Below are 25,572 nucleotides of genomic sequence, written 5' to 3'. Positions count from 1 at the left end.
GCGTAATTTCATTTCAGTCTTGAATGATGAAGTTATCCACTATTGAGCATCCTCAATATTCTTGTTCAATTTCGTGGATGAATTTGATACTTGAAGCAATGAATGAGATATTTTTCCAGTTGTGACAAGCCTTGATTTCAGAATATATATTTTATAGTGGAGTGTTAATTCAGTAGATATAACTGAAATTCTATTTTCTTTCATATTTATGTTGTGTATTACAATGGTGTAATTTCATTTCAGTCTTGATTGATGAAGTTGACAACATATCCACTAGTGAGCATCCTCAATATGTGGATACTTCTATTCTAGTTTGATTTCGTCTAAGAATCCACTTCATGTTAATTTCTCTTGAAAGGGAATGGATAATCGAATATCTTAGAATTATCAATTAAATTTACAATGAATAGTGAATAGAATGTACAAAAACCATGAAATGTGACTGAATTTTTACTTTATTTGTCGGGGATGAATAAATATTTTTATTGATCTCACCCGACTGTTGCCAAATAATGTAAGTCCAGTATAGTTAGGATAGTTACACACACATAGATTTTTGGACGTATAATTTTATGCCGTCCTTATAAATTCTATTAGATTAAACATAAGGACAAAGATATTATTATGTGATCATGTGTTTGTCAAGTTCAATTGAATTTGGTAGAATTTATAAAATCGGCAAAAAATCTTATGTCCGAATATCGATTTGTGTGTGTATGTGTTAAGGTGCGTACATATTTACGCGCCGCGAACATGAGCAATTCACTTTTAATCAGCTGATTCCAAGCTTTTTATATCTGTATCTTACCGTTTCTGTAAAAATACAGATATAATCAGCTGATTAAAAGTGAATTGCTCATGTTCGCGGCGCGTATATCTGTACGAACCTTAATTGATCAGTTTCAATTGATGAAACACACATAATCGCCACGTTGGCACATTATAGCTAGTGTAATCCGCCATTGGTGCTTATCAGCTCACAATAGCGTCCACCTTCCTTATCATCCTCTGATTCCAGCTTGATTTGTGATGGGATAGATGAGATGTGAGAGCGAGTACTGGATATGTGTAGGCCTACTAAATCCCCAATGCTGGTGTTGTTCGTAATTTCGTTATCCTTCTCTTCAATTTACAATATCCAGGGACCGAGCATCGCTCTGGAGTGTAAAAGCATAAAAAAATTGTAACGGAAGATGGAATTTATAGTTTATATTTCATTTCCTCAGTTGTACAATTATTTTTACAGTTATATGAGTAGGCATAACAGGCTTATGCCCCAAACTGTCCCTTTTCAAATTTATACTACAGTCCAAATCAAAATCTAGATTAAGCTACTATCACTCACCAAAATAACAATTTATTCACACTTGAAAAAACAAACACATCATCAATTACAAATAGATATACTATGAATTCTATTTAGAATGTTACACTATGTTTGCTACAATATTTGTTAATATACTATGTACTATTCTACACTAACAGCATTTAGTTACTATTTTGGACTTTCTGAAGTAAACATGTTTCCTAAAAAAAAGATAAATAAAAAAAAAATTTTTCTTGCTGAATTATTCTTCTTGTGAGATCAGCTGAGGAATAACCCACTCATGCACTCGCTCACTCACTTCCATTACGGCATGGACAGACGACAAAATTTCCAGCTGTTTACTGCCTATTGTAAGGACGTATTTTATCCTTTTAATGTCCTTCAGCGAGTTATCCCAGGGTTGAGACCTAGTGCAATCGAATTTTCATATCATAAACCTACTTTGTACCAAATTTCGTGAGGATCGTTGGAGCCGTTTTCGAGATCCGGTCACATACAGATATATATGAACATAACATCTCAACATATACACAGAAATTGCTCGTTTAATAGTACAGTATATGATTCATCAGAATATGGTATCTATTCTATAGATGACTAGAATTGAACTATTGGCGCCTACAAAATTCTTTTCCTCCACCTACTGTCTAAAGTACTGACTTTACTCCCTGAAAAATAATACTAAAGTGTCACTTTTTCGCTCTCGGTAGTAAAAAACAGAAAAACTCCTTTGGGAGGAAAAGTGACTCCATTTAAATAACATGGGAAGCATCTCTATTTTAAAACTTATATTGTAATAGGTAAGAAGGTCTAAGCTCAGATGAGAAAGCATAAAGAGGTGTCTGTCATTGAGTCAACTGAATTCAATACCACAACCAGAAATTTGATCAACTCATGAAATATATGTTTGTATGATATTATATTCTTAATATTAGTAGACGATAAAAATTTATACAATTTTAAAAATATTTTATTCTATTCAAAATACCAGCCAACAAATATTTTTGATCTGCAATTCAAATCTGAACCGCGTGATCTGGAGTCACCCATTTTTGGTAGACGCCCATCTGATATTGTTACAACTTTTGCCGATAGATAGCGCAATCGGCAGTGCCAATCAGACAACCGGTTTTTAGGTTTCAGATTTTAGGTTATGTTGTTAGGAAACATTGTCACCAATACGTAAGTTATTAAAATGATATTATTTGCAGTTTCTATAAAAAAATGTAGATGGAGGAAAAATGTTGTGTACATCACGAGCGAAAAATACGTTTTCCTCCACCTACTATCAAAAGTCTCATTTTACACCCTGGAATCGAATACTAAAGTACTACTTTTCCTCCCATGGGACTAAAAATAATTCCCAGCGGGAAAAGTGATCACTTTTACTCCCAAGGGAGTAAAAATAAACCCATAAGATTAACATGGGAAGAAGTCCGACAACGCCGCGATTGAAGAATGAGGAATGTGGCAACACTGTCGTGGTCGGTAGAGGAAAAGTAAAAGAGCTCTATTTTGATCTTTGGAATATTTTAGCTCTAGGAAATAAGTAGCTCTATTTCGATTGTTAGGTTATGTTCAACCGTTGGTGGATATGAAAAAGTACACACCTCTAACGTCATCGGAATCTCTACGAGAGATGCCGATGACGTTAGAGGTGTGTACTTTTTCATATCCACCAACGGTTGAACATAACCTAACAATCGAAATAGAGCTAACAATAGAGCTAACTCTCATCTAACAATCATCATCTATACTATAAACTATAAACTATCTATATATAATAGTTAATACGCGACATGGAATTTTGTGACTCATAAGGAAACTATAAACTATCAACTATCAACTAGCAACTATCAACAAATTATTATCAGAGGTGAGCTAAATTTTGTTTTTAAAAAAATAGTGTGAAAGCGTGAAGATGTAGTAAAATTATTCATTGTTATAGGTATTGGTGTAGGTGGAGGAAAAATGTTGTGTGCATCACGGGACTAAAGTACTTATTCTCCCTCAGGGAAATTGTCGCCCTCGGCTACGCCATCGGGCGACAACAGTTTCCCTCAGGGAGAAAAAGTTGCACTTTAGTCCCTAGATGCACAAATAACTATTTCTCCCTCGGGAAAATTGTTGCCACAGGGAGAAAAAGTCGTACTTTTCACTCTAGATATACAAATAACTATTATCGATGAGTAGGTGTGAATAGTGCTCATTGAGAAACCAGAATCTTGATAATTTGCATAACACAATCATATTTCTCACACAGTAATATGAACGGCAACCCCTTCGAGAGTAGCCTACTTTCTTCTAAAAGAATACAAAAATAACGAATACTATGTCTTGCCTTGTTGTATGAATACTTGAAATAAACTCTAGGGAAATGATGTAATAAACTTCTCGTCTGGTTGAATGTTCGTCCAGCATAAATCTGTAGCATGCGCTGAATATCACTGCTTCAAAATGAGGCAGTAAAAGGGAAGTAGTAGCAGCAAAATTTGACGATATTTTGTATGCATACTATTATGCTACAAATTTGTATTCACGTGAACACCAGTGGAGAATGGATGCTATTCAAAGGGCTTTGGTGAATGACAATGTTATCTACAGTCATTCAAATAATAAATTGTAGAAAGCTCTGGAAACATGGAGAATTCCGTATAGTGGGAAGCGTCACAACGATAAAACTTTTTCAGGAATTATTCTTCATTTTTACAGTTACACATATCATGAGAATAATTAGGAGAAAAATAATAAATTGGTTGATTCATTATATAGTTCGTTTGAGATCAATTCACTTGAAAAACTGTAACATCTTTCTCGCGTTTTTCACTTCCATTATTTCCACTTATTATTCTATTGTCATCATCATCATCGTCATTCAAGGATTAGGCTCTGTTGGCCTGTTCCGGCATCCATTTCTTCATCGGTCGTCCGACGCCTCTTCTCCCATCGGGTTTGTAGTGCCAAACTTGAATTGGAAGTCTATTTGCTGGCATACGAAGTAGATGGCTGGACCAGTCTTCCCCACTTTTCTTCAATATTTGCAATAAAGACTCTACATTCAGTTCGGTTCTTATTACTTCGTTTTTTTATGTAATCCAACTTATTATTCTATTCTATTGTTAATTCAAAATATCAAAGGCCATAATATACAGAGTGTTCTGAGAAAAGGTGATCATAAGTCAGGGTGTGATTCCACACATCAAAAGAAGAAAAAAGTTCCAATTAACATAGGTCTGAAAATGCTTAGTTACCAAGTTATGCAGGATGAAAGATTTCGTATGAATTTCAGTTCCCCTGCTGAAACGAAGCCCTACGGGTATTTGTTGGCTGTTAAGATGTAAAATTCAGAGTACTTTATGTAAAATAAACTGAAAAATTGAATGAAACTGTTTCCAGACCTGTAGCTACAGTAATTTTTAATATGTGACGAGGTACGCGAAACTTGGTCCCAAAAAACAAGTTCATTTAAGGTTTGAAGCAGATTTACTATGTTAGATGTACAATAAACACAGAATATTTCTTCTCACAACTTGTAGAAAATTCAATTTTGTAAAGAATGATGTAAAATAAATCTTGAATGAAAAAGACTAAGAAATTGTCAAAAAACCACTGATTTATTGAATATTTACCACAATATCAACTTCTCAACTACACAAAAAGTAAAATAAATCTATAAAAGACAAACGCAACCTTTAAAAAAATAATCTTTAATTACATAGAAAACGCATGAAAAGAAAGCTTAACAGATTTTGTCTATTTTTCATGCGTTTTGTATGTAATTGAGGATTATTTTTTAAAGGTCGCGTTTGTCTTTTATAGAATTATTTTACATCATTCTTTTCAAAATTGAATTTTCTACAAGTTCTGATAAGAAATATTTTGCGTTTATTGTAAATCTAACATAGTAAATCTGCTTCAAACCTTACAGAAACGGTTTCATTCAATTTTTCAGTTCATTGTACATAAAGTACGCAAATTTCACATCTCAATTAACAGCCAACAAATACCCATAGGGCTTCGTTTTAGCAGGGCAACTGGAATTCATACGAAATCTTCCACATTATCGCATTTATCAAGCCTCATACAACAACCTCCATAATTATTTCGTTCATGGTGGCATTGAGACATTACCTAAACAAGCGTTTCTGCCCTTTTCAAACTTTGCTCCTCCACTAAAAGAAATATACTGTTCTCAAACTTACATTTGATGGGATACTGTGCATTGATCGGATATTGATTATCATCCTAGTCTCATTAAACTGCTCGTTATAAGTTTGGAACAGCAACTACTTCGAAATGTGCACGGTGCTCAGTAGATTGTAATCATGCCACTAACACGATTATTATTGTTCAACTCCACTAAATCAACTGTATGCTGCTGAGGAAATTAATTTATAGTCTCAGCGGGTGAGCTGTTGTCGATTTAGCGAATCTCGGCAAAGTAAGTTTCCGCGACTGCTAGATTAAGCTACAATCTTGGCCGAAGGGAAATTGGAGTTGGAGCTACGTCATCAGCTAAGTAAGCTGGTTGCCCTGCAATGCATGCGCCCTCTTCCATGATAAGTGCTACTTCCTTCACTAGATTGCCTCACTCCTTTCCTCTTGCCCCTCCACTCCATATGTGATGTTAATCTAATGCTCTGGTACTTATGATCACTTTCCCAAGTAGCCTTCTTCTCTTTCAACACCGCACCATATTCAGTTTCATAATTTAGGGAAAAGTTTGGCTATCTAATCGCTCAGATAAGATACAATACATGTGCCTGCTGATGCTATTCTTATTGACCGAGCGAAGTGAGGTCTAAAGGTGCGTACAGACTTTCGCTCTGCTCCGCAACCGAACGTCACTCCAGCAAAGCGATTGATGATCGACCGGCGAGCAACAGTGGTTCGACCGGGGAATGCAAGAAGATCTAACATCTTCCGTAACGTTCATGATGGGTGCGTGGGCGGAGCGACTGTGGTTCGATGGTGGTACGAGGGCGGTACGAGGGAGGAGCGTGCTCGGTGCGGGTTGGAAGCGCGAATATGTGTACGCAGCTTTAGATTCAAGTCGACGGTTTGGCATTTCTCTTAATGTTTAAATGTTAAATGTTTATATGTTTATATGTTGCGCACTTACGGCGAAACGCGGTAATAGATTTCATTATATTTGACAGGTATGTTCCTTTTTAAATTGCGCGTCGACGTATATACAAGGTTTTTGGAAATTTTGCATTTCAAGGATAATATGAAAGGAAAAAGGAGCCTCCTTCATACGTCAATATTAGAGTGAAAATCAGACTATAGAATTATTCATCATAAATCAGCTGTCGAGTTGACTATAAATTGCATGCCGTGACGCATGCAATCCAATATCTCAATGTAACTTGGTAAAAAATTAGCTGCTGTGTAGACTATAAATTGCATGCCTCATTGCATGCAATTTTTATGCACTATTAAATAATAGGATGCAAAGAACTTATAACAGCTCGTCTGGGCGCCTGGTTTTCTCGCTAAATTCCGGAAAGCGTTATATGATAATTAAATCTTGTGTAAGCATGATCTGATCAAATAAATAGTTAGTGTATCAGTGTGGATGTTCTTATGGTTTGGGACGTCGTTATAACTGCGCGAGGTCTACTGTTCACAGAACTACTAGTATCTGTATTTGTACAGAAACAGTAAAATCACAAACATCAAGAAACAGTAAGAATATATAATAGGATTGTTCGTGGTGCATAAGTCTGCACGCACCTTTAGCTCTGAACTCCATATTAAGCATATAATGCTGCTCCGGTAGTACGGCTGAGCCGACTCCGCTTAATGGAAGATTTTTCACTGTGAATTTTACTTCCCTGTAGTTAAGAACCTATCTAAAGCAGTACGTCCTCTTATCTCTTATAATTATTCATTACACGATCAAGATTTTGTGTGAAAAATTAATAATAAAATCTTCCCATCACACCATTACAAGTGTAAAGCGAATAAGCTATCATCCTCACCAAGAAAAAAAACACAATAAACAAAAATACTGTATATAACAATACCGTTAATAATATACGGTAGCGAGGCATGGGTTTTAAACAGACAAACTGAATCTCGTATACAAGCTGCTGAAATGAGATTTTTACGAGCGGTCAAAGGTTGTAGTAGACTGGATAAAATAAGGAATGGCAACATAAGAGCTGAATTGAATGTAGAACCTGAAGAAATATCGGGAAAATTGGTCTACTCATTTATTCAGAATGCCATTTAATAGAATCAACAGTTGCCAACAGTTTGGCAACACAAGTTTTTCACATTTTCTCAAATTTCAAGCTTATTTTCAATTTTAGGTGAATATGTTACTTGACATTAATTGAAGAGATTTTCTTGCTGAATCTTTTCCACTCGAAATTTTTTGTTTAAATTATATCTGAGCCCTGATAATTGGAAACCTAAAATCAAACTTTGCATAGATGGGGCGGAGCACCTGAAATTTTTTTACAGATATGGGACTTGTGGCAGATGATATAGCTTATCAATGACTATTTTAGGTATGAATTTGATCAAAATCGTTGGAGCCATTTTCGAGAAAATCCGCCATCTTGAATTGCATTGATTGAAATTGTTCGTGTGGGATCCTTATAGTGTAAGGTTCTTAATTTCCAAATTTCCAAAAAGTCATTCCACACACACACACACACACACACACACACACACACACACACACACACACACACACACACACACACACTCACACACACACTCACACACACACTCACACACACACACACACACACACACACACACACACACACACACACACACACACACACACACACCCAAAAACCACTTTTTTGGACTCAGGCGACCTTGAAACGTATAGAAATTTAGAAATTGGGGTACCTTGATTTTTCCGGAAAAAATACTTTCCTTACCCATGGTAATAGGGCAAGGAAAGTAAAAATACTGTAGCTTTTTGGAGTTAGAATCATCTGAGAATATGCATGCTGTATGTGTGAACTATTCGAAAATTACTGTGTGATGAATTCATTAATGTCCTGTACGATCTTAAATAGCAATGGATTTCAGAAACTCAATAAATGTTTTCTAAAACCTACTCTTTTTCACCTGATAACAAGAATACCTTACTAACGGTGATATACACTTTATTGCCTCCAACTGAATTTGAAAGCTTAAAAGAATAAAGACTCTTTTTTCAAGTAAAAAATATCCTCTCCTTGGACTTGAATTGACAGAAGAGAGGATTTGGAGGAAAGCCTATCAGCTTCTTTATGTATTGTTAAGAAAATTTCTATAATTTTTCATGATTTCATAATATGGATATAATTTTTCATAATATGGATGCGTTTATTAAGTGCCATATTGATTCAGTAAGACTTTCGTGACAAAATTTTGTAGGTGAGTTTAATTTATAATCATTGATTCAGCGTGGTATGAGATATATTATCATATTCTGTATTGTTATTAAAATTCTAAAATTATCATGATTCTTAATATGGATGCGTTTATTAAGTGTCATATTGATTCAGTAAGACTTCCGTGACAAAATGCTCTAGGCGAGTTCAATTTATAATCATTGATACAGCGTGATATGAGATATATTATCATATTCTGCCTATTTCTTGTGAATGAATTAACTCTTTTCATATCGGAGATTTATGGAAGGCAACTGATATTCAGTAATAAATTACAGAACGACTGAGGTATTACCTGTTCGAGCTCGATAGAGCATTTTTCTGGAGGAGTATCATTGCAGCCGATTAATCATCCCGTTCCATCATACTCTGCAATGGAAATATTGTAATAAGATGTGATGCGGCTGATACCGCTACTCGTATGGATTGACATGATAAGCAGCTCATTCATAGCTGAAATTTCTTCTGTCTTTTCAATTTATGGTTGAATGAGTTTGAATGAGAGCTGCACCCTCTCTCCTACTTCAAAGATAATGTTTCAATGAGACAGAATTATATGAAAAACATAATACTCTATATTAATAAGAATAAATCGAATTTTGCTACTCATATTTCACCCCATAATACACGTCCTAACAATAGATTTAACACAGAACTCATCAAGCTAACCATATGCAGGCACCAATTTACATATTATTGTAACTACATTATAAATAAGATTCCAAACGATTTTATAGATAAAAAATCTCAGGTATTTTACTTAAAAGTATAGAATATTGGATTGAGCAGAATATATTCTTCAAAATAGTTGTATGAAGGTATTTTACTTAAAAGTATTTTACTTAATACGTAATACTCAGGTATTTTACTTAAAAGTATAGAATATTGGATTGAGCAGAATATATTCTTCAAAATAGTTGTATGAAGTATAGTATTGTACCCAACAAGCATTGTTACTAGAAACTGTGAACGATGGTATTTCAGTTTCAGGTTCTTGAACCAGGTATGTAATTGTCCCACGTATCTTGCAGGAGATTAGTTTTATTGTATTTATTTTCTCTTTTTGAAAGATTAACTGTCATGATGGCCTCAAGACGTCACAATAATTAATTGGATATCACTTTATCATATAATATGTAGAATTCTTAAGTTTTGTTTTTTTCCAAGCTTTTGCGATTTTTGTAAATTACTGTAATACTTTCTTTAACATTATGCAATTTGAATTGTATATAAAGTACTTGAAGCAGAATAAGTTAACCGCAAATCACTGGCAACACACAAGGTTTCTTATGTTGGCAGTGCCGAATATTACATTGATAATATTGTTGTACTCAAGTCAAAATCAATGTCTATTTGTATTGTATACTCTTGTAATTAATATTGTACAAATATGTATTTGTAATTTTGGCAATAAATTCAATTCAATTCAATTCAATTCAATTTTGGACAATTATTTATCGAGAGAAAGATGACATCTAGTATAAGATAAGCTTACTATTCAAAATCCTAGAGTTTAAAAGTCTAGAATCTAAATCTCAAGCTCGGAAACTGGCCCTCAAATTAATTTAAAAAATTGATATGAAATTCTTTATTCTTTATTGAATTCATCATTAAAAATGACAGGGAGAAAAAAATAAGGTAACCTTGTGCTATTCCTCTCCAATAAGGTTACACATAATCCGAAATAGGTTAAGTCTTGTAGTTGTTCACTTCACTAAATTTTCAGTTCTTAATTATTTTCACAAAGTAGATTTTTAAATTTAGATGCTTCAAAACCAACCATAGAAGAAATAATAAAAATAATTAACAATAACAAATTGCAAACAAAATAATTATCTATCTCTTTCCTGTATAGGGCTACTTGTAATATAAATATAAAGAAAATAAAAATTTACTTGAAAATGGCATAAATGACCGAAACATGTTGTGATAGAATATTTTAAAAAAAGGGTACTGAGATTTTTATTTTCTTTATATTTAAAATAATTATCGTACGGTTTGCATCACTGGCGCGGAACAGCAGAAAATAGTGATGTCTTTGATCGTTTACTCCACCATCGTTTACGGTGAGAGGGAGAGGGATGATGCAGAAGAGTGGTGGTAACCAATGTTAAATAGCAGTACTGGAATCGCATATTTTTGAGAATCACATTGAACGGATGCGGATGGAACAACTGATGATGTAGTAGTCTACTTTATTCAAGCTTGGCGCGCTCGCAATAATTGTTTCTTCACCTTTTTTGTATTTATTTTGAATATTTTCAATTTAATAATATTCACATTACATATCAATTTCTGTCCAGTCATCGGCGAATCCAGAGATGACCGGACGCCTCGCCTCTGCTGTTTGTTGATGACTTCACATTCAATCGCGTTTGATGTTAGGTTATTCTTGACTAGCAGCTAACCCGTGCTCCGCAAGGATCTAATTTAATACTTGACGTAATGGAATCTTGAAGAATTGAAAATAGGCCTATAACCATCCTCGGTCAATTAAGAATTGATATGCGAAATTTCAAGTTAATCAGTCCAGTAGTTCAAACGAGATGCGTCAAACATAATTTTCCTATCCTGTACGTGTGTATAAGCCAGTTCTTCTCTTTATTATAGTATAGATAATCTATGATATACTGGGAGTTTTCCTGCAATCTAGGTCTTACTTGTATCTCCAGTGCAATGACAGTAACTTCTGGTTTGATGTATCAGAGTGGCACAACTGCTAGACAAAGTCTGAAAAACATTTGACTTTGTTGTACAAAAACCTTACTCCATGCAGAAAAAAATAGATACAATTCCGGGTTTGAAACGCGCAGATTGTGGAAAAATATCATCTCAGTAGACCACCTCAACACGGTACGTATTAACACCAATATAACTTTTCGAAAAATTCAACAAATATCTTAAAACTTTAAAGTATGTAGAGCTACATCCCGAGATACTTTTCCAACTCGTGCATGCGCACCGACCTATATTATTGTATTGTTGTATTGCATTGTTCACTCCAATTTTGTCAATAAAGGCTATTTTACTACTGCCAATTCTACTACTATTGCAAGAAGCTTTACTAATTCATTCATTGATAAGTACGTAAATTGATAAGTGTAAACATAACCTATTTTTGGACAATTTCTATCTAAATTTGGGAAAGGAACAGTTCTGGTCTTTAAGTCTGTTGTTCCTTTCCCAATCATTCATAGTTTAGAATGATATTGTAACCTATGTATCAATGTATAAATAAATAAATTGGTAATGTATTCATGAAAACATCAGATGAAGATAGACCCTATAAGGGTCTTTAAGGTAGCAAGCAGCTCAACTACTAATCTTATTTATTTTTCACATCATTCTCCCAAAAGAATGATGAAAAGACTTGAAGTTTTCCTCCAGTGAGGATAATCCCTCCAGCTGTTTACCTGATAGTCTTCATAATAAAAAGTTGCAGCCTTAATAGAGGTAAGAGACGTGGTCTTCCGTTCATGGAGTATGAATAAACTGAACCGCATCTGAATGATCCCAGTCTTCATATGCAAGAAAGCAATATAGGGTACGGTTTAGGGATAGGGTATAACCCATTCAACTCCAAGTAAAAGACGAAACGAGATGCAAAAGAGCTCTTCCATTATTCCTCTCTTGCACGCTTCATTCCTTTCATCTCTCCTGCCAGGGTGATTGCAATTTTACTTTGTAATTCGTGATGAAAATTCGTAAGTACACCCGTCGAATAGTGGAGCATTGTTCCTTCTCCTACATTCCGAAGGAGTATCGGAATAATCGGATTCCTTCCCTTGTTTTTCCCTCACAAAAACCATATTATACATTTCGACTAGTGAATATAATATGTTACTGGAAATGGATTCTTGAAATAGGAAAGCTGTTTCATTATCTTATTATGTACTAGCAGGTAACCCGTGCTCCGCAAGGGTCCAATCACGAACTTGGCAAACTGAAAACTCGACGTAATGAAGTATTAAAGAATTGAAAATAGGCCTATAACCATCCTCAGTTAATTAAGAAATATCGGGGCACCGAGCTTCGCTAGTTATTTTTACTTTCCTTGCCCTATTATCATAGGTAAGGAAAGTATTGCTTTCCGAAAAAAATGAACGTACCCCAATTTCTAAATTTATATACGTTTCAAGGTCCCCTGAGCTATTTATTGATAAACAAACTGCAAGAGTTTTGTGAATATCTTGCCTCTTAATTAAGTTATTGAGCCGAATTCCATTTTATTCTTTCAAGAATAAATTTATCTACAATAATTGCCCATCAACATATTCCCCTATATAAATTTATTGGAAAAAATTTTCATACAATGCTCAAATTTCTTACTAATCATTTTATATATTGTCGCTTTCGCATTTCAAATAAATGTTTTGGATGAAAGTTTCAGTTCGTTACTAAACTTTAAAATTGTATATATTATAAATAAATATCGGGGCACCGAGCTTCGCTCGTTATTTCTGTTGATGAAAAGAACACATTTTTTTAAAATGATCGTGTTTATATTTTACAGCTGGCTATACGTCAGCTTATGAATTTCGGGTATGCGATATTTTGATTTTCCACAGAATCACTCGCTTACTTTTTACTTTCCACAGATGATGAAAGTCTCAGCTGTTTCAGCCAAGGAATAATCATCCTTTCAATGTCGTTCAGCGAGTTTTCCCTAGGATGAGACCTAGTGAAATCGAATTCATAAACCTACTATGTTCCAAATTTCGTGAAAATCGTTAGAGCCGTTTTTGAGATCCGTTAAACATAAATAACAAGATATAAAAACAGCCAGCTATAAAAATAACCAGATATAAAAATAACCAGATATATAAATAACCAGATATATAAATACAGAAATTGCTCGCTTAATATAATAGGATCTATATGCAAAATTTCAAGTTAATCAGTCCAGTAGTTCAGACGTGTTCAAACATAATTTTCCTATCCCGTAGGTGTATTAGTCAGTTCTTTTCTTTATTATAGTATAGATTATCAAAGATAGATTGCAATAACTTATATGATAGCCCAGTCAATGAATACAAGAAACAGGGTCTTGCGCTACAAATTAGGGGAAAGCTGAACTTTTGCAGGGAGTTGGTATACATACAGCATAACCTGAAACCATAAAGTCCCCCTGCTTGCTTCCAATCCTGGACTCCCCCCATGTTTGAAACTGCACGAGTTTCGTAAATATTATGGCTCTAAATTAAGTTATCGAGCCGAATTTTATTTATTCTTTCAAGAATGAATTGATCTACAATAATTAATACCCATTAACATATTCTCTATATACATTCATTGAAAAATAATTTTCATACAATGTTTAATTTTCTGGTTGATCATTTTTATATTTTGTTGCTTTCGCTTTTCGGAAAAATATTTTAAATGAAAGTTTTAGTTCGTTTCAAGACCTTAAAATTGTATAATATATTATAAATCATACTTTCTTAATGTGTTATACTCATAATTGATAAGTTAATCAGTACTATGAAAGAACCTTTCTTTAGTTTTTTTAAAGTTTAAAGAAGCTGAAGATTTCAAGGAATTCATCCTCTTTTCGTAGTACTATCCATTTTCAAAACAAACGGAGTGGTTGACGACATGTTTCAGACTGAAAGAAAGCATGTAGAGAATAAAATTTTCTACAATTCTAGTACAACTGCATGTTTTTCCTTGCAGTAATGATTAAGAGTAAAATAAAATTTCTCAACTATTACATTCAACTTTCTAATGGTAAGTCAATACATGGAAAAATTCTTTGGAGTTTGAAGAGAATTAATTTCTCTCCCGACTGGCTGTAATAAAAAAATCATGTAACGTACGAAGCAGAGAAAATCCAAGCCTCTTGTGAACAAAGGAGATTCCTGGCGTCTTTTGAATACAATTTTGTGTTCATTGAGATAATATTTCTCGAGGAATTCTTTTGGTAGAGACTTCCACCGCTTTTCTGAGAAATTATACCTTATATCTGAATATATTATTCTCAGTCCTGTTATAAATCCAGTAACACGCGTTCGTCATTTCCTCTCTGTTTGTCTGGATACTAGAAAATGTTGCTTGTTATCAGCCGGATTCACTAGGAAAATGAACCACTTTCATGTCGAGGAAAGCAATGGTGAGCGGCTTTTCCTTTTAACGCAAGCTGCTTTGACGAACCGAGGAGCAACCGAGAAATTGTGCGGTCCGCACATAATGGCCAATTTACAGAGTATTGTCTCATTCCTGGTGACATTGTCAATTCATACTGCGTTGGCAGTTATGGAAAAGTCAAACTTCCAGTCCAAGAGCAAGAATACACATAATACACACTATGAATGTGGGATTTTCATGAACCTATTGAATACTTATAAAATAGAATAAAGTCAGAGTATAACCTGACGATGGTGTGAACACTGAAACTAGTTGCTATTTATTTATTTATTCTTATGGCTTCTATTGGAATAGAGATCATTTCGGATGTTCTGCCTTGCCGTATTACCCAATGTCATTTTCTATCAACACTCAAGATTATTGGTTATGTCATGAGTTATTCATGTTCTCTCACTAAAAATTTGCACTTACTAGTTGTACATAATTTAAATTTTACTAGTTGTTGTAATTTGTATTCTTAATCTATTATTTTATCAATTTCAAAGGGTACTATAATTCTGTTTTATAAACGAAAGTATAAATAAAAGAAAGTAGCCCTGAATTCATAAATCTTTTCAATACTATTGGTTTTCCAGATTGTTTTCAACTATTTGAAACGAATCTCTATTCTCATGAGATCGTTTCACCAAGTTGAAACCAACAAACCAGATATCGAGGTTTGATTAATCGAGTTTCTTGGGTTGAATCGATTTAAAAATATTGAGAGAAATGAATTATATTTGGTAGATATATAAGTTATCGAACAAGGTAAATCTTGTTGACAACAAGTGTAGACTATAGTAGAATTAAAACAACCTCCGATTTGGAGCAGTGAGATGGATAACCAGCTCAGCCGATTAGAGTGATGGATAGAGTCATAGAACGTAGCGCGTTAGCCAAGTTTACAATCAGGTTCAGTCTATGCAGTGCTTTCAGAGAGGAAACTATGTATCATGAGGCGTTGAAAACCACAGAATGCCTTCCGCTCTAGCACGGCAACATCGCGGCCGCTGTATCACTACTTTTCTCTGCTCCTCCAAGTCGGAAGTTCTTTTAATTCTACTATTATTTGTCAGTAGTTTAAATACTTAGTAATTACTATTTGTCTACAACTACATAGTAATTATTATTAATTAAGTAATCGTTACAATGACTGTAGCCGCTGGTTCTATTTCTAGTTTACTAGTAGCTACATGGTAAAAAAACATTGTTGGATTGGATTTTTTTATCGAATTTACTTTTTATAAGCTTTAATACAATATAGATTCTGTATATTTGACAATGGAGATGATCAACTCCCATTGTGCTAATTCATTTTGCTTTGAAACTAAATATTTTATTTTTGCTTGCAGGTAAATCAAAAACCTCTCATCCATGACCCACCTTCACTCCAGTTACTCTACGTGGTAAGTAGTTTTGATTTGTAAAGATGTTTGATCTTGCTTTCCGATTGGGGGCACAGTATTCAAATCTATAAAATTCTTCGTAGTATAAATACTCTACAACCAGAAAATTAGTAACAATAGTGTTGCTAACGTTTATATGGTACTGTTTATTTCAATATCTCCTGTTTGCTCAATAGGATTTAATTCTCTCACCATTATATTTTCTGATTATGTTTTCAAAGTAGCCTCAATTGGGCTACTAAAGTTTTTTTTCTTCGAATTCTTCAAGGCAACATTCATATCAAATGAGAATTCAGTGAATATTTCTCGATTTAATCCAATCACCTTCATCATTCAGCTCTTCTGAAGTTGGAAGAAATGTGATAATTTCGCCGTAACCAATAAAATAGTTATCAGATAAACAAATCTCCGAGGAAATATCAGTGAGTATAGAATGTAATTGCATTGTAATGTAAATTATATTCTATGCTCACTGGTAAATATTTCATAATACAGTAATAGTTCAAGTCTCTTTCAAAAAATATTTCAATTGATCTAAAACTTTACAATAACTTCTGAACCAACAGGACAAAAACGCGTCTTGGTAAAAACCCACCTCTCACTGAAAGAATCGCCTTCAGCCGATTCTGTGAATCAAATTTGAACTTTTTTGTTCTTGTAATGAATAAATAACCCACTTATTATATACTTCTGGGATGGATACTTGAATATTCCTCAGAAGAATGAATTTTTCCGGGAAATAACGTGAAATTGATGTAGATGTGGCTGAATTCGTAGTCCACGCCTCCAAAACCAAGAAGCTGTCTGATTGGTCGATTGGTTAAATAGTCGCCATTTTGCCTTCATAGCTCACTACCAATAGGCTGCTTGAGAATGTCATGGTCACGTGCAAATAGTCATCGTCCAATGAGACTGCTAACTGAATTATTATTATGGACGTTAAGCATTCTACGTTTAACATACTACTGCTATATTTGTTAGTGTTTCAAATTAGTTCTGTCCACAGTTCTTTATATAATAACTGTAGTTCTGTCTTCTTCAGCTAGAACTATTTGTCTCTAAAATTATCGCTACGAACAAACCAGTATTCCTTTAAAATAATTAAAATACATATGATGTTACGTCTTGATATGGTGTCCAAGCAAAAAGGATATTAGGCCTGCTATACAATTTTAAAATATGTTCTAGGAAAACAACTTTTACTACAGTCGGGGCGGAAAAAATATTGGTCCCGTGGGCTCCTAATTGATGAATCGTGTCGTGATGTACGGTATCTTTTTCTTAATTCTATTTTTGAAAAGCTTAGCAATGAAGTTACCTTATTGTCATGCAATTAAAATAATTGGAGAGGTGCTCACTTTGATATAATGTAGGTTTAGTTAATATTTACCGATATATTTTTTGCATTAGAATAATTGACCGAACGAAATGAGGTCTAAGATTCAAGTCGACGGTTTGGCATTTCTCTTAATGTTTAATTGTTTATATGTTTACATATTTATATGTTGCGCATTTACGGCGAAACGCGGTGAAAGATTTTCATGAAATTTGACAGGTATGTTCCTTTTTAAATTGCGCGTCGACGTATATACAAGGTTTTTGGAAATTTTGCTTTAAATATAAAAGGAAAAAGGAGCCTCCTTCATACGCCAATATTAGAGTAGAAATCAGACTATAGAATTATTCATCATAAATCAGCTGACAAGTGATTACACAGATGTGTGGAGAAGCCTGTCTATTACTGTATTTGTATAAGGTCTATAGTTTCAATCAAAGACATTAAAGAGGTATGCATCTTTAAGCTGGGTTTACACCAAAGTTATCAACAAAATGGTTATAACCTAATCCTTATAGATTCTATTAGATTGAACAGAAGTTGACAAACACATATGTTCATCATGTGTTATGTTCAATCTAATATAATCTAAAAGGATTGAGTTATTAACATTTTTAAAATAAATTTGGTCTAATCGCAGCTTTAAGGTCTTTGGTTTCATAATTTTGTTTTGCAGTCATGGTATTATTATGCGTGCCCATCGGTATCAATATTCTCACATTCGAAAAAACTAATTTAATAAGTGAATAAAAATAAAAACAAATGAACTAAATAGTGCTGGAGAAATTATAATATTTTTGATTCTAAAAAATTAATTTTCATCAGATCATCACGGAACTGAATGAATTATATTATAATTATGGAATACAAATTCAAACGTGAACTGAGTTTGTTAACATTTAAAACATTTGACAGTCATCTGGTACTTGTGGATGAGAATACTGCGTGAGGTCTACTGTTCACAGAACTACTAGTAAATTATATACTAATATGTGAATCATATGCCCCAACCAAAGTATCTCAATTATTCCAGATTCATATTTTAGGTAAGAATAGCAATAGGTCGAAACTGTCCTGAAGCTAAGAAACATCCATTCTTGTTTAGAGAGAAAAATCATTGATTATCCAATATATGTCCACAAACTCTCGCTTATCTTTCCAAGAAAAAAGATTGCCAAACATATAAATGTGGAATGAAAAAGCATTTTCCAGATCCTTCCTCTGATGGATGATCTTTTTATAGTCTGATCATCCCAAAAGGGAATTGGTTTTGCAGTCTCTCCTGTAACTGAATTTCTCAAAGAAAAGATTCAGCGATCTCGCAATAAAATGACACTGTCAGTCATCTTCCATTGGCCAACTCTCAATATTACTATATTTACGATAGCAGACTTTATCTCATCATATTAAATTGTTTTATAGATCTGAATCTCTCAAATAACCGAATCATATAAATTGATTTTAATCAGCTTTTATATTGCAATCGTAAGTTTCGATAGGGAATGGTTATAAAAAATGTAAGTATGATGAAGGAGATGAAGATTTTTGAATTCTGGTATTTTCGAATTCCAGAACTGAGAATAATTGTGATTCGGCTTCCAGCTATTTACATAACATTTAGAAAAGGTTTGTTAGATTCAATGAATTGGACTTATGCCGGGTCAAACGACAACGATATTTGCGCAAACTTGGCTCGATGCCAGGTTTACGCAAATCTGGCTTTGAGCCAAGTTTGCTCAAACCTCTGTTCACACGACACCAACTTTAACACCATAGCCTCCTCTAATACATTATACTCCTCTAATGTATTAGAGGAGGCTATGTTAACACACACCTGTATTATAAACTAAACCATATATAAATTCAATACGAAGTCTTTGAAGTGTTTATAAACTTGAGATAAATAGTAACTCAAGCCTCCTCCTCCTCCCCTCCTCCTCCTCCTCCTCCTAAACCTCCTCCTCCTCCTCCTCCTCCTCCTCCTCCTCCTCCTCCCCTCCTCCTCCTCCTCCTCCCCTACCTCGACCACCTCCTCCTCCACCTCCTCAACCCTCCACCCCGCCAACTACTACTCCTCCTCCTCCCCCACCAACTCCTCCTCTACTTCCTCCTTCACCACCTCTTCCTCCTCCTCTAACTATTCCTCCTCCTCCTCAACTATTCCACCTCCTCCTCTTCCTACTCCTCAACTACTCCACCCTCTCCTCTTCCTCCTCCTCCTCCTCCTCTTCCTCATCCTCTACCTACTCCTCCACCACCTACTCCTCCTTCACCTCCTCATCCTCTTCTCCTCCACCATCTATTCCTCCTCCTCTAACTATTCCTCCTCCTCCTCAACTATTCCACCTCCTCCTCTTCTTCCTCCTCCTCCTCCTCCACCCACTCCTCCTCCTCCTCCACGTACTCCTCCTTCACCTCCTTATCCTCTTCTCCTCCTCCACCTACTCCTCCACCGACTCCTCCTCCTCCACGTACTCCTCCTTCACCTCCTTATCCTCTTCTCCTTCTCCACCTACTCCTCCGCTCCTCCTCCTCCTCCTGCTACTCCAACACCTTCTCCTCCTCCTCCCACTCCTCCTCCTCCTTCTCAATAATAATAATAAAGAATACTGCTTATCAAGTGAAGAGTGAATAACTATATCTATTACATTACTATAGAGTAAATAAGATAATTATTATCCATTAAAATATCTTCCTTGATTTTGAGTATTTTTGAGAATTGACCTCGCACATATTCAATTCGAGGGTGCTGAATCCGAATCTGAAATCGCTAATTCTCTATCTTCATTTTGAAGCGATTTAGGTTTTGATGTATAGATGAGACTCAATCGTTTCCTAGAAAAATTGATGCAAACCAGGCTGAGATTGATCGAAAAAAGAACAAACCTTCAAACGTCAGAAATTTACATCGATCTCCCGTCTACACGACGCAAACTTAGCGCAAACCTAATATCGCCAATATCGTTGTCGTGTAGACCGGGCATAACATATGCCACACAACAAATGTTTTCCAATTTCTTGAATCTATCTGAATGTTATGTAAATAGGCGGAAGCCGTATCACAGTTTTCAGTTCTGGAAAAATGAACAAGTCTTGTCGTGTCATTTTCAACTTGTCTCCAAACTTGTTAGCATAGTATTGATCACTGTTCGCATGTCAGCTAGCCAGCTAGCCAGAGACACTCTGAATAATCAATTGCATTGAAAATTCATGAGTATCATCCGAGCATGAACATTCCATTTTTAGTAACGAGGTCGTTACTCTCCTAACAAGGTGGGCCGTTCTCAGATAAGAATACATTTCATATATATTTTTTGCCATAATTTGGTCCAAATCATTTCATTCGAAGTGAAAAAATTTAATGTTGCATTGCGCTGTTCTCTCTTCAAATTTATTTATTTATTTTAAGAAATTTAAAAAATATAATATCAATTATTTGAAGCTGCTTATTTATTGTTTTTATTGGTTAAAGTTATTTGGGAAATAAAATATCGCTTTGCTTTGTTCTTTCTTCAAGTTAATTCATTCACTTTAATATATTCATTCAAGACATTTATATGATTAAATTTCAATTATTTGAAGCTACTTATTGGTAGTAGTTTCATTCAATCCAAAAGCATTAGATTGGATAATTATCATGAAAAGATGTTATCATCAACATATCAATGCAAATGAATATTGTCACCTACTACGTATTTTTAATAATTTAAACAAAGTTGGTGCGTTAAAATTCAAAACGTTGGTGCTGAAAAATCATTTGCATATCACAAAAAATCTGGTGTGGCGCACTTACACAACTTTCCTTGCCGTTATGAAAATTGATCACCTGACGCTACGGTAGTGTTCCCGCGCATCTGAAGTCTACTATTCAAAGATTAGAGCCAGCTGGTGACAGGGTAATAACGCTGGAGACACACAAGGTCTGCTTTCTCTTCATAGTGAATCATTTAATAGATCAACAGTTGCCAATAGTTTGCAATTGGATAGTAATATTTTCTCGATTTTCGAGTTTATTTTCAATTTTAGGTGAAAATGTTACTGAACATTAATTGTAGAGATTCTCATGCTCAATCTATTCCACTCGAAATTTTTTGTTTAAATTGTATCTGAAGCTTGATAATTAAGAATCTAAAATCAAACTTTGCATAGATGGGGCGGAACTCCTGGATTTTTTACAGATATGGGACTTGTGGCAGTTGATAGAGCTTATCGATGACTATTTCAGGTATAACTTTAATCAAAATCGTTGGAGCCGTTTTCGAGAAAATCGCGAAAACCCCTGTTTTTGACAACATTTTCGCCATTTTAGCCGCCATCTTGAATCGCATTTGATCGACATTGTTCGTGTCGAATCCTTATATTGTAAGGACCTTACGTTCCAAATTTCAAGTCATTCCGTTAATTGGGAGATGAGATATCGTGTACACAGACGCACATACACTCATATATACACACACACACACACAACACACACACACACACCACACACACACACACACATAGAGACCAATACCCAAAAACCACTTTTTTGGACTCAGGAGACCTTAAAACGTATAGAAATTTAGAAATTGGGGTACCTTAATTTTTTTTCGGAAAGCAATACTTTCCTTACCTATGGTAATAGGGCAAGGAAAGTAATGAAACGTATAGAAAACATGAAATTAGGGTACCTTAAATTTTTTTGGAAAGCGATACTTTTCTTACCTATGGTGATAGGGCAAGGAAAGTAATGAAACGTATAGAAAACATGAAATTGGGGTACCTTAAATTTTTTTGGAAAGCAATACTTTCCTTACCTATGGTAATAGGGCAAGGAAAGTAATGAAACGTATAGAAAACATGAAATTAGGGTACCTTAAATTTTTTTGGAAAGCAATACTTTCCTTACCTATGGTAATAGGGCAAGGAAAGTTATAAATCCATATGATTGACACAACAGTAGTTGCTTGGATTCCTAGAAATAAAGTAATGATAAATTCATACCTCCTGAATTCAGTCATTCTCGTTTTATAATCTTTTGAAATTATTGTCTTCACTCTATATAAGATCAGCAAAACCTACGATCAAATTTTTGGCAAGTCTTCCCTAATATAATACCATACTTGAGCTTTCAATAGTTGACACATAACCTATTTTTCGGGCATGTAATCCATTATCAAATTTTGTGAATAGAATAATTAAAATAATATAATCCCCTAATTTCCTAATATAATACCATACTTGAGCTTTCAATAGTTGAACCTATTTTTCCGGACATGATATCTCTACTTATAAAATTCTTTTCATTATAAAATTTGTGAATTGAATAGTTGTTCTTTCCCGAATATATTTATATGAGTTTTTATGTATTAACATACATAGTTAATATTATTAACTCTTTATAATAATATTACCAATTTTATTCATTTAATCAACGAATAAAATAATTAATATTTGAACATTACTGGTCTCACTTATATCATCACAAGAAAATTAAAATCGATTACATACACAATAATACTCTTTATTCAATTTGATCCAATTAAATAACTATAATCATTATCCAGAATATAAACTTGTCAATCTAATTAATACTATCCATGTTGATAGAAATAAAATCTCAATCATTCCAAACTTTATTCGCTCGTCCACTTTCTCTACAGATACTTTGGATGGGTGAGAGTAGGCCTATTGAAGTTGGCCATGACCAAACCGAGGTTGTGAACTTCGGTTGGAGTAGGTGTGGTCAAATTCCGTCTTTGTTAGCAAACGCCAAAACTCTCCGGCCATTAATTCTCCAAATCTTAGCCTAACTTCTGATCAATATCTCATATAGACTTTCCCTTACACGAAGCCCTGCCGTTTATGAGAACATATTTCCACTGTTACTTCGGCTGTAAACTTGGAAACTTTCAACGATGTAAGTTCGGCGTGAGAGAGAACTATCAACAATTAACCAGAACTTGGTTCTTATTGATACCATATAGTCCAACTAAATTTGTTACATTTGAAGTAACTATTCCGAATGATTTGAACATTAACCTTATCCATTATCCTTATAATATTGAATATCGGGGGACCGAGCTTTGCTATGGAGTGTAAAAGCATAGAAAAATTGTAACGGGAGAATGAATTTATAGTTTATATATTTATTCCTGACGCAATATTTGGTAGTGAATCATGGGTTACTACGAAGCCACTTGAAAGTAGAGTGCAGGCAGCCGAGATGAGATTTCTCCGAAGAACCAAGGGATGTGACACAAGAGATCATTTCAGGAATGAAGATATTAGGAAAGAATTGAAAATCTGAAGCATGAATGAAAGAGTTACGGAGAATCGGCATCAATGGAGGGAGCAAGTTCTAAGAATGTCAGCTGAAAGAATACCATTTAAAGTCTATAATTATTATCAGCCAGTAGGCAAAAGAGATGTTGGCAGACCACGCAAGTGGTGGCAATAATAGGATTTTTTATGTTTATTTGAATAATTGGCTAGATGTGAGTCGGAACAGGTTAAAGCCTAATCCTTGTTTGTAAGAAAAAGAAGAAGAAGAAGATATTTATTCATTCATTTTCTCAGTCGTACAATTATTTTTACAGTTATATGAGGAGGCACAACAGGTTTATGCCCAAAACTATCCCTTTTCAAATTTATACTACAGTCCAAAACAAAATCTAGGTTAAGCTACTATCACTCATCAAAATAACAATTTAGTCACACTTCAAAAAACAAACACATCATCAATTATAAATAGATATACTATGAATTCGATTTAGAATGATATACTATATGTTTGCTACAATATTTGTTAATATACTATGTACTATTCTATACTAACAGCATCTAGTTACTATTTTGGACTTTCTGAAGTAAACATGTTTTCTAAAAAAATAAAAATAAACGAAAATAAGTTTCTCTTGCTGAATTTTTATTCTCGTGAGATCAGCTGGATGATCCCACACATCATGCACTCGTTCACTCTCTTCCATTAGGGTATTTACAGACGACAAAATTTCCAGCTGTTTTTCCAATGACGTATTTATCCTTTTAATGTCCTTCAGCGAGTTATCCCAGGGTTGAGATCTAGTGCAATCGAATTTTCATATCATAAACCTACTTTGATCCAAATTTCGTGAGAATCTTAAGAGTCGTTTTCGAGATCCGATCACATACAGATATTTTTATATAAATAAACATCTAAACATATAAACAGAAATTGCTCGTTCAATAGTATAGGATATTCTTTTGAAATTTGAATGAAATATCTCTCTAAGGCTCGTATGCAGATACTCGGTTCAAACTGAGAAATGTCAGCTGTTCGTTTAAACCCCGTATGGAACACATGATAAATGCAACTATATCTACAAGTAAACGAGGTTTAGCGTTAACCGTAGTGTTATCATAATGGCGCTTAGGAAAGCAAGGCACTAAACTACCAAAGTAATTATTTGCATAATGAATAGATGAAATTATGAGGATAAACTTCCCAATTATTAATTGAAATACTATGAATTCGGAGTTTGAAGTTCAGGTATGTTTTGTTTTTGTATTCCGGGGTCAAAATAATACAGTCCCAAAAGAACTTATGGAGGATTCAAACCACATAGGCTGAATTAGATAAGTAACCACCTCCCTTGATATTCTGTTTATTCCGGATTTTTCCCTCAAGCCTCGTAAAATGAAGAATCGAATGCCAGCTCATTCTCCCATGCATAGTACTGAAGAAGAAATCCCGCTGGACATCTTCATTTGTTGAATCTTCCATTCTGTTCAGTTGCTGTGAATATTGATGGTAGACCATTGTGGAGTGAATCACAGAAAGAGAACCGACTGAATTGAGATTGATACACCGTGCTTTTCAGCTATTCTCCACTGGGGTTTGAGGACGCATTTTTCATACACTGAAAGGAACTGAATTAAATGATTCTACTTCCTCCACACTGACATGATATTAAGATATTACAGAGTGTCCCTGGAATAATGGTATGATTTCAAATA

The 25,572-nt window shown here is 34.4% G+C and overlaps 1 protein-coding gene across 12 annotated transcripts in view; it reads left to right on the top strand.

Moving 5' to 3' along the window:
* The window catches only part of LOC111054844 (pleckstrin homology domain-containing family G member 5), a 322,094-nt gene that overhangs the window by 121,544 nt on the left and 174,978 nt on the right, over nucleotides 1-25,572 (top strand). For 8 of the 12 annotated variants that reach the window (XR_005570947.1, XR_005570946.1, XM_039424915.1 and 5 more), the window contains exon 6: nucleotides 16,206-16,259. The exons of the other annotated variants lie outside the window; for them this stretch is intronic. Coding sequence is in view for 6 of the 8 variants with exons in the window: in XM_039424915.1 (XP_039280849.1) it covers nucleotides 16,206-16,259 (54 nt within the window). In the remaining 2 variants the exon portion in view is untranslated. The remainder of the gene's footprint in view (nucleotides 1-16,205; nucleotides 16,260-25,572) is intronic. 12 annotated transcript variants of the gene reach the window in all.

This window comes from Nilaparvata lugens, chromosome 3, assembly GCF_014356525.2.
Source record: "Nilaparvata lugens isolate BPH chromosome 3, ASM1435652v1, whole genome shotgun sequence".
In the NCBI taxonomy this organism is placed as follows: domain Eukaryota; kingdom Metazoa; phylum Arthropoda; class Insecta; order Hemiptera; family Delphacidae; genus Nilaparvata; species Nilaparvata lugens.
The sequence above is the reverse complement of the archived record's forward strand: the minus strand, read 5'-3'. Positions and strand labels throughout refer to the sequence as shown.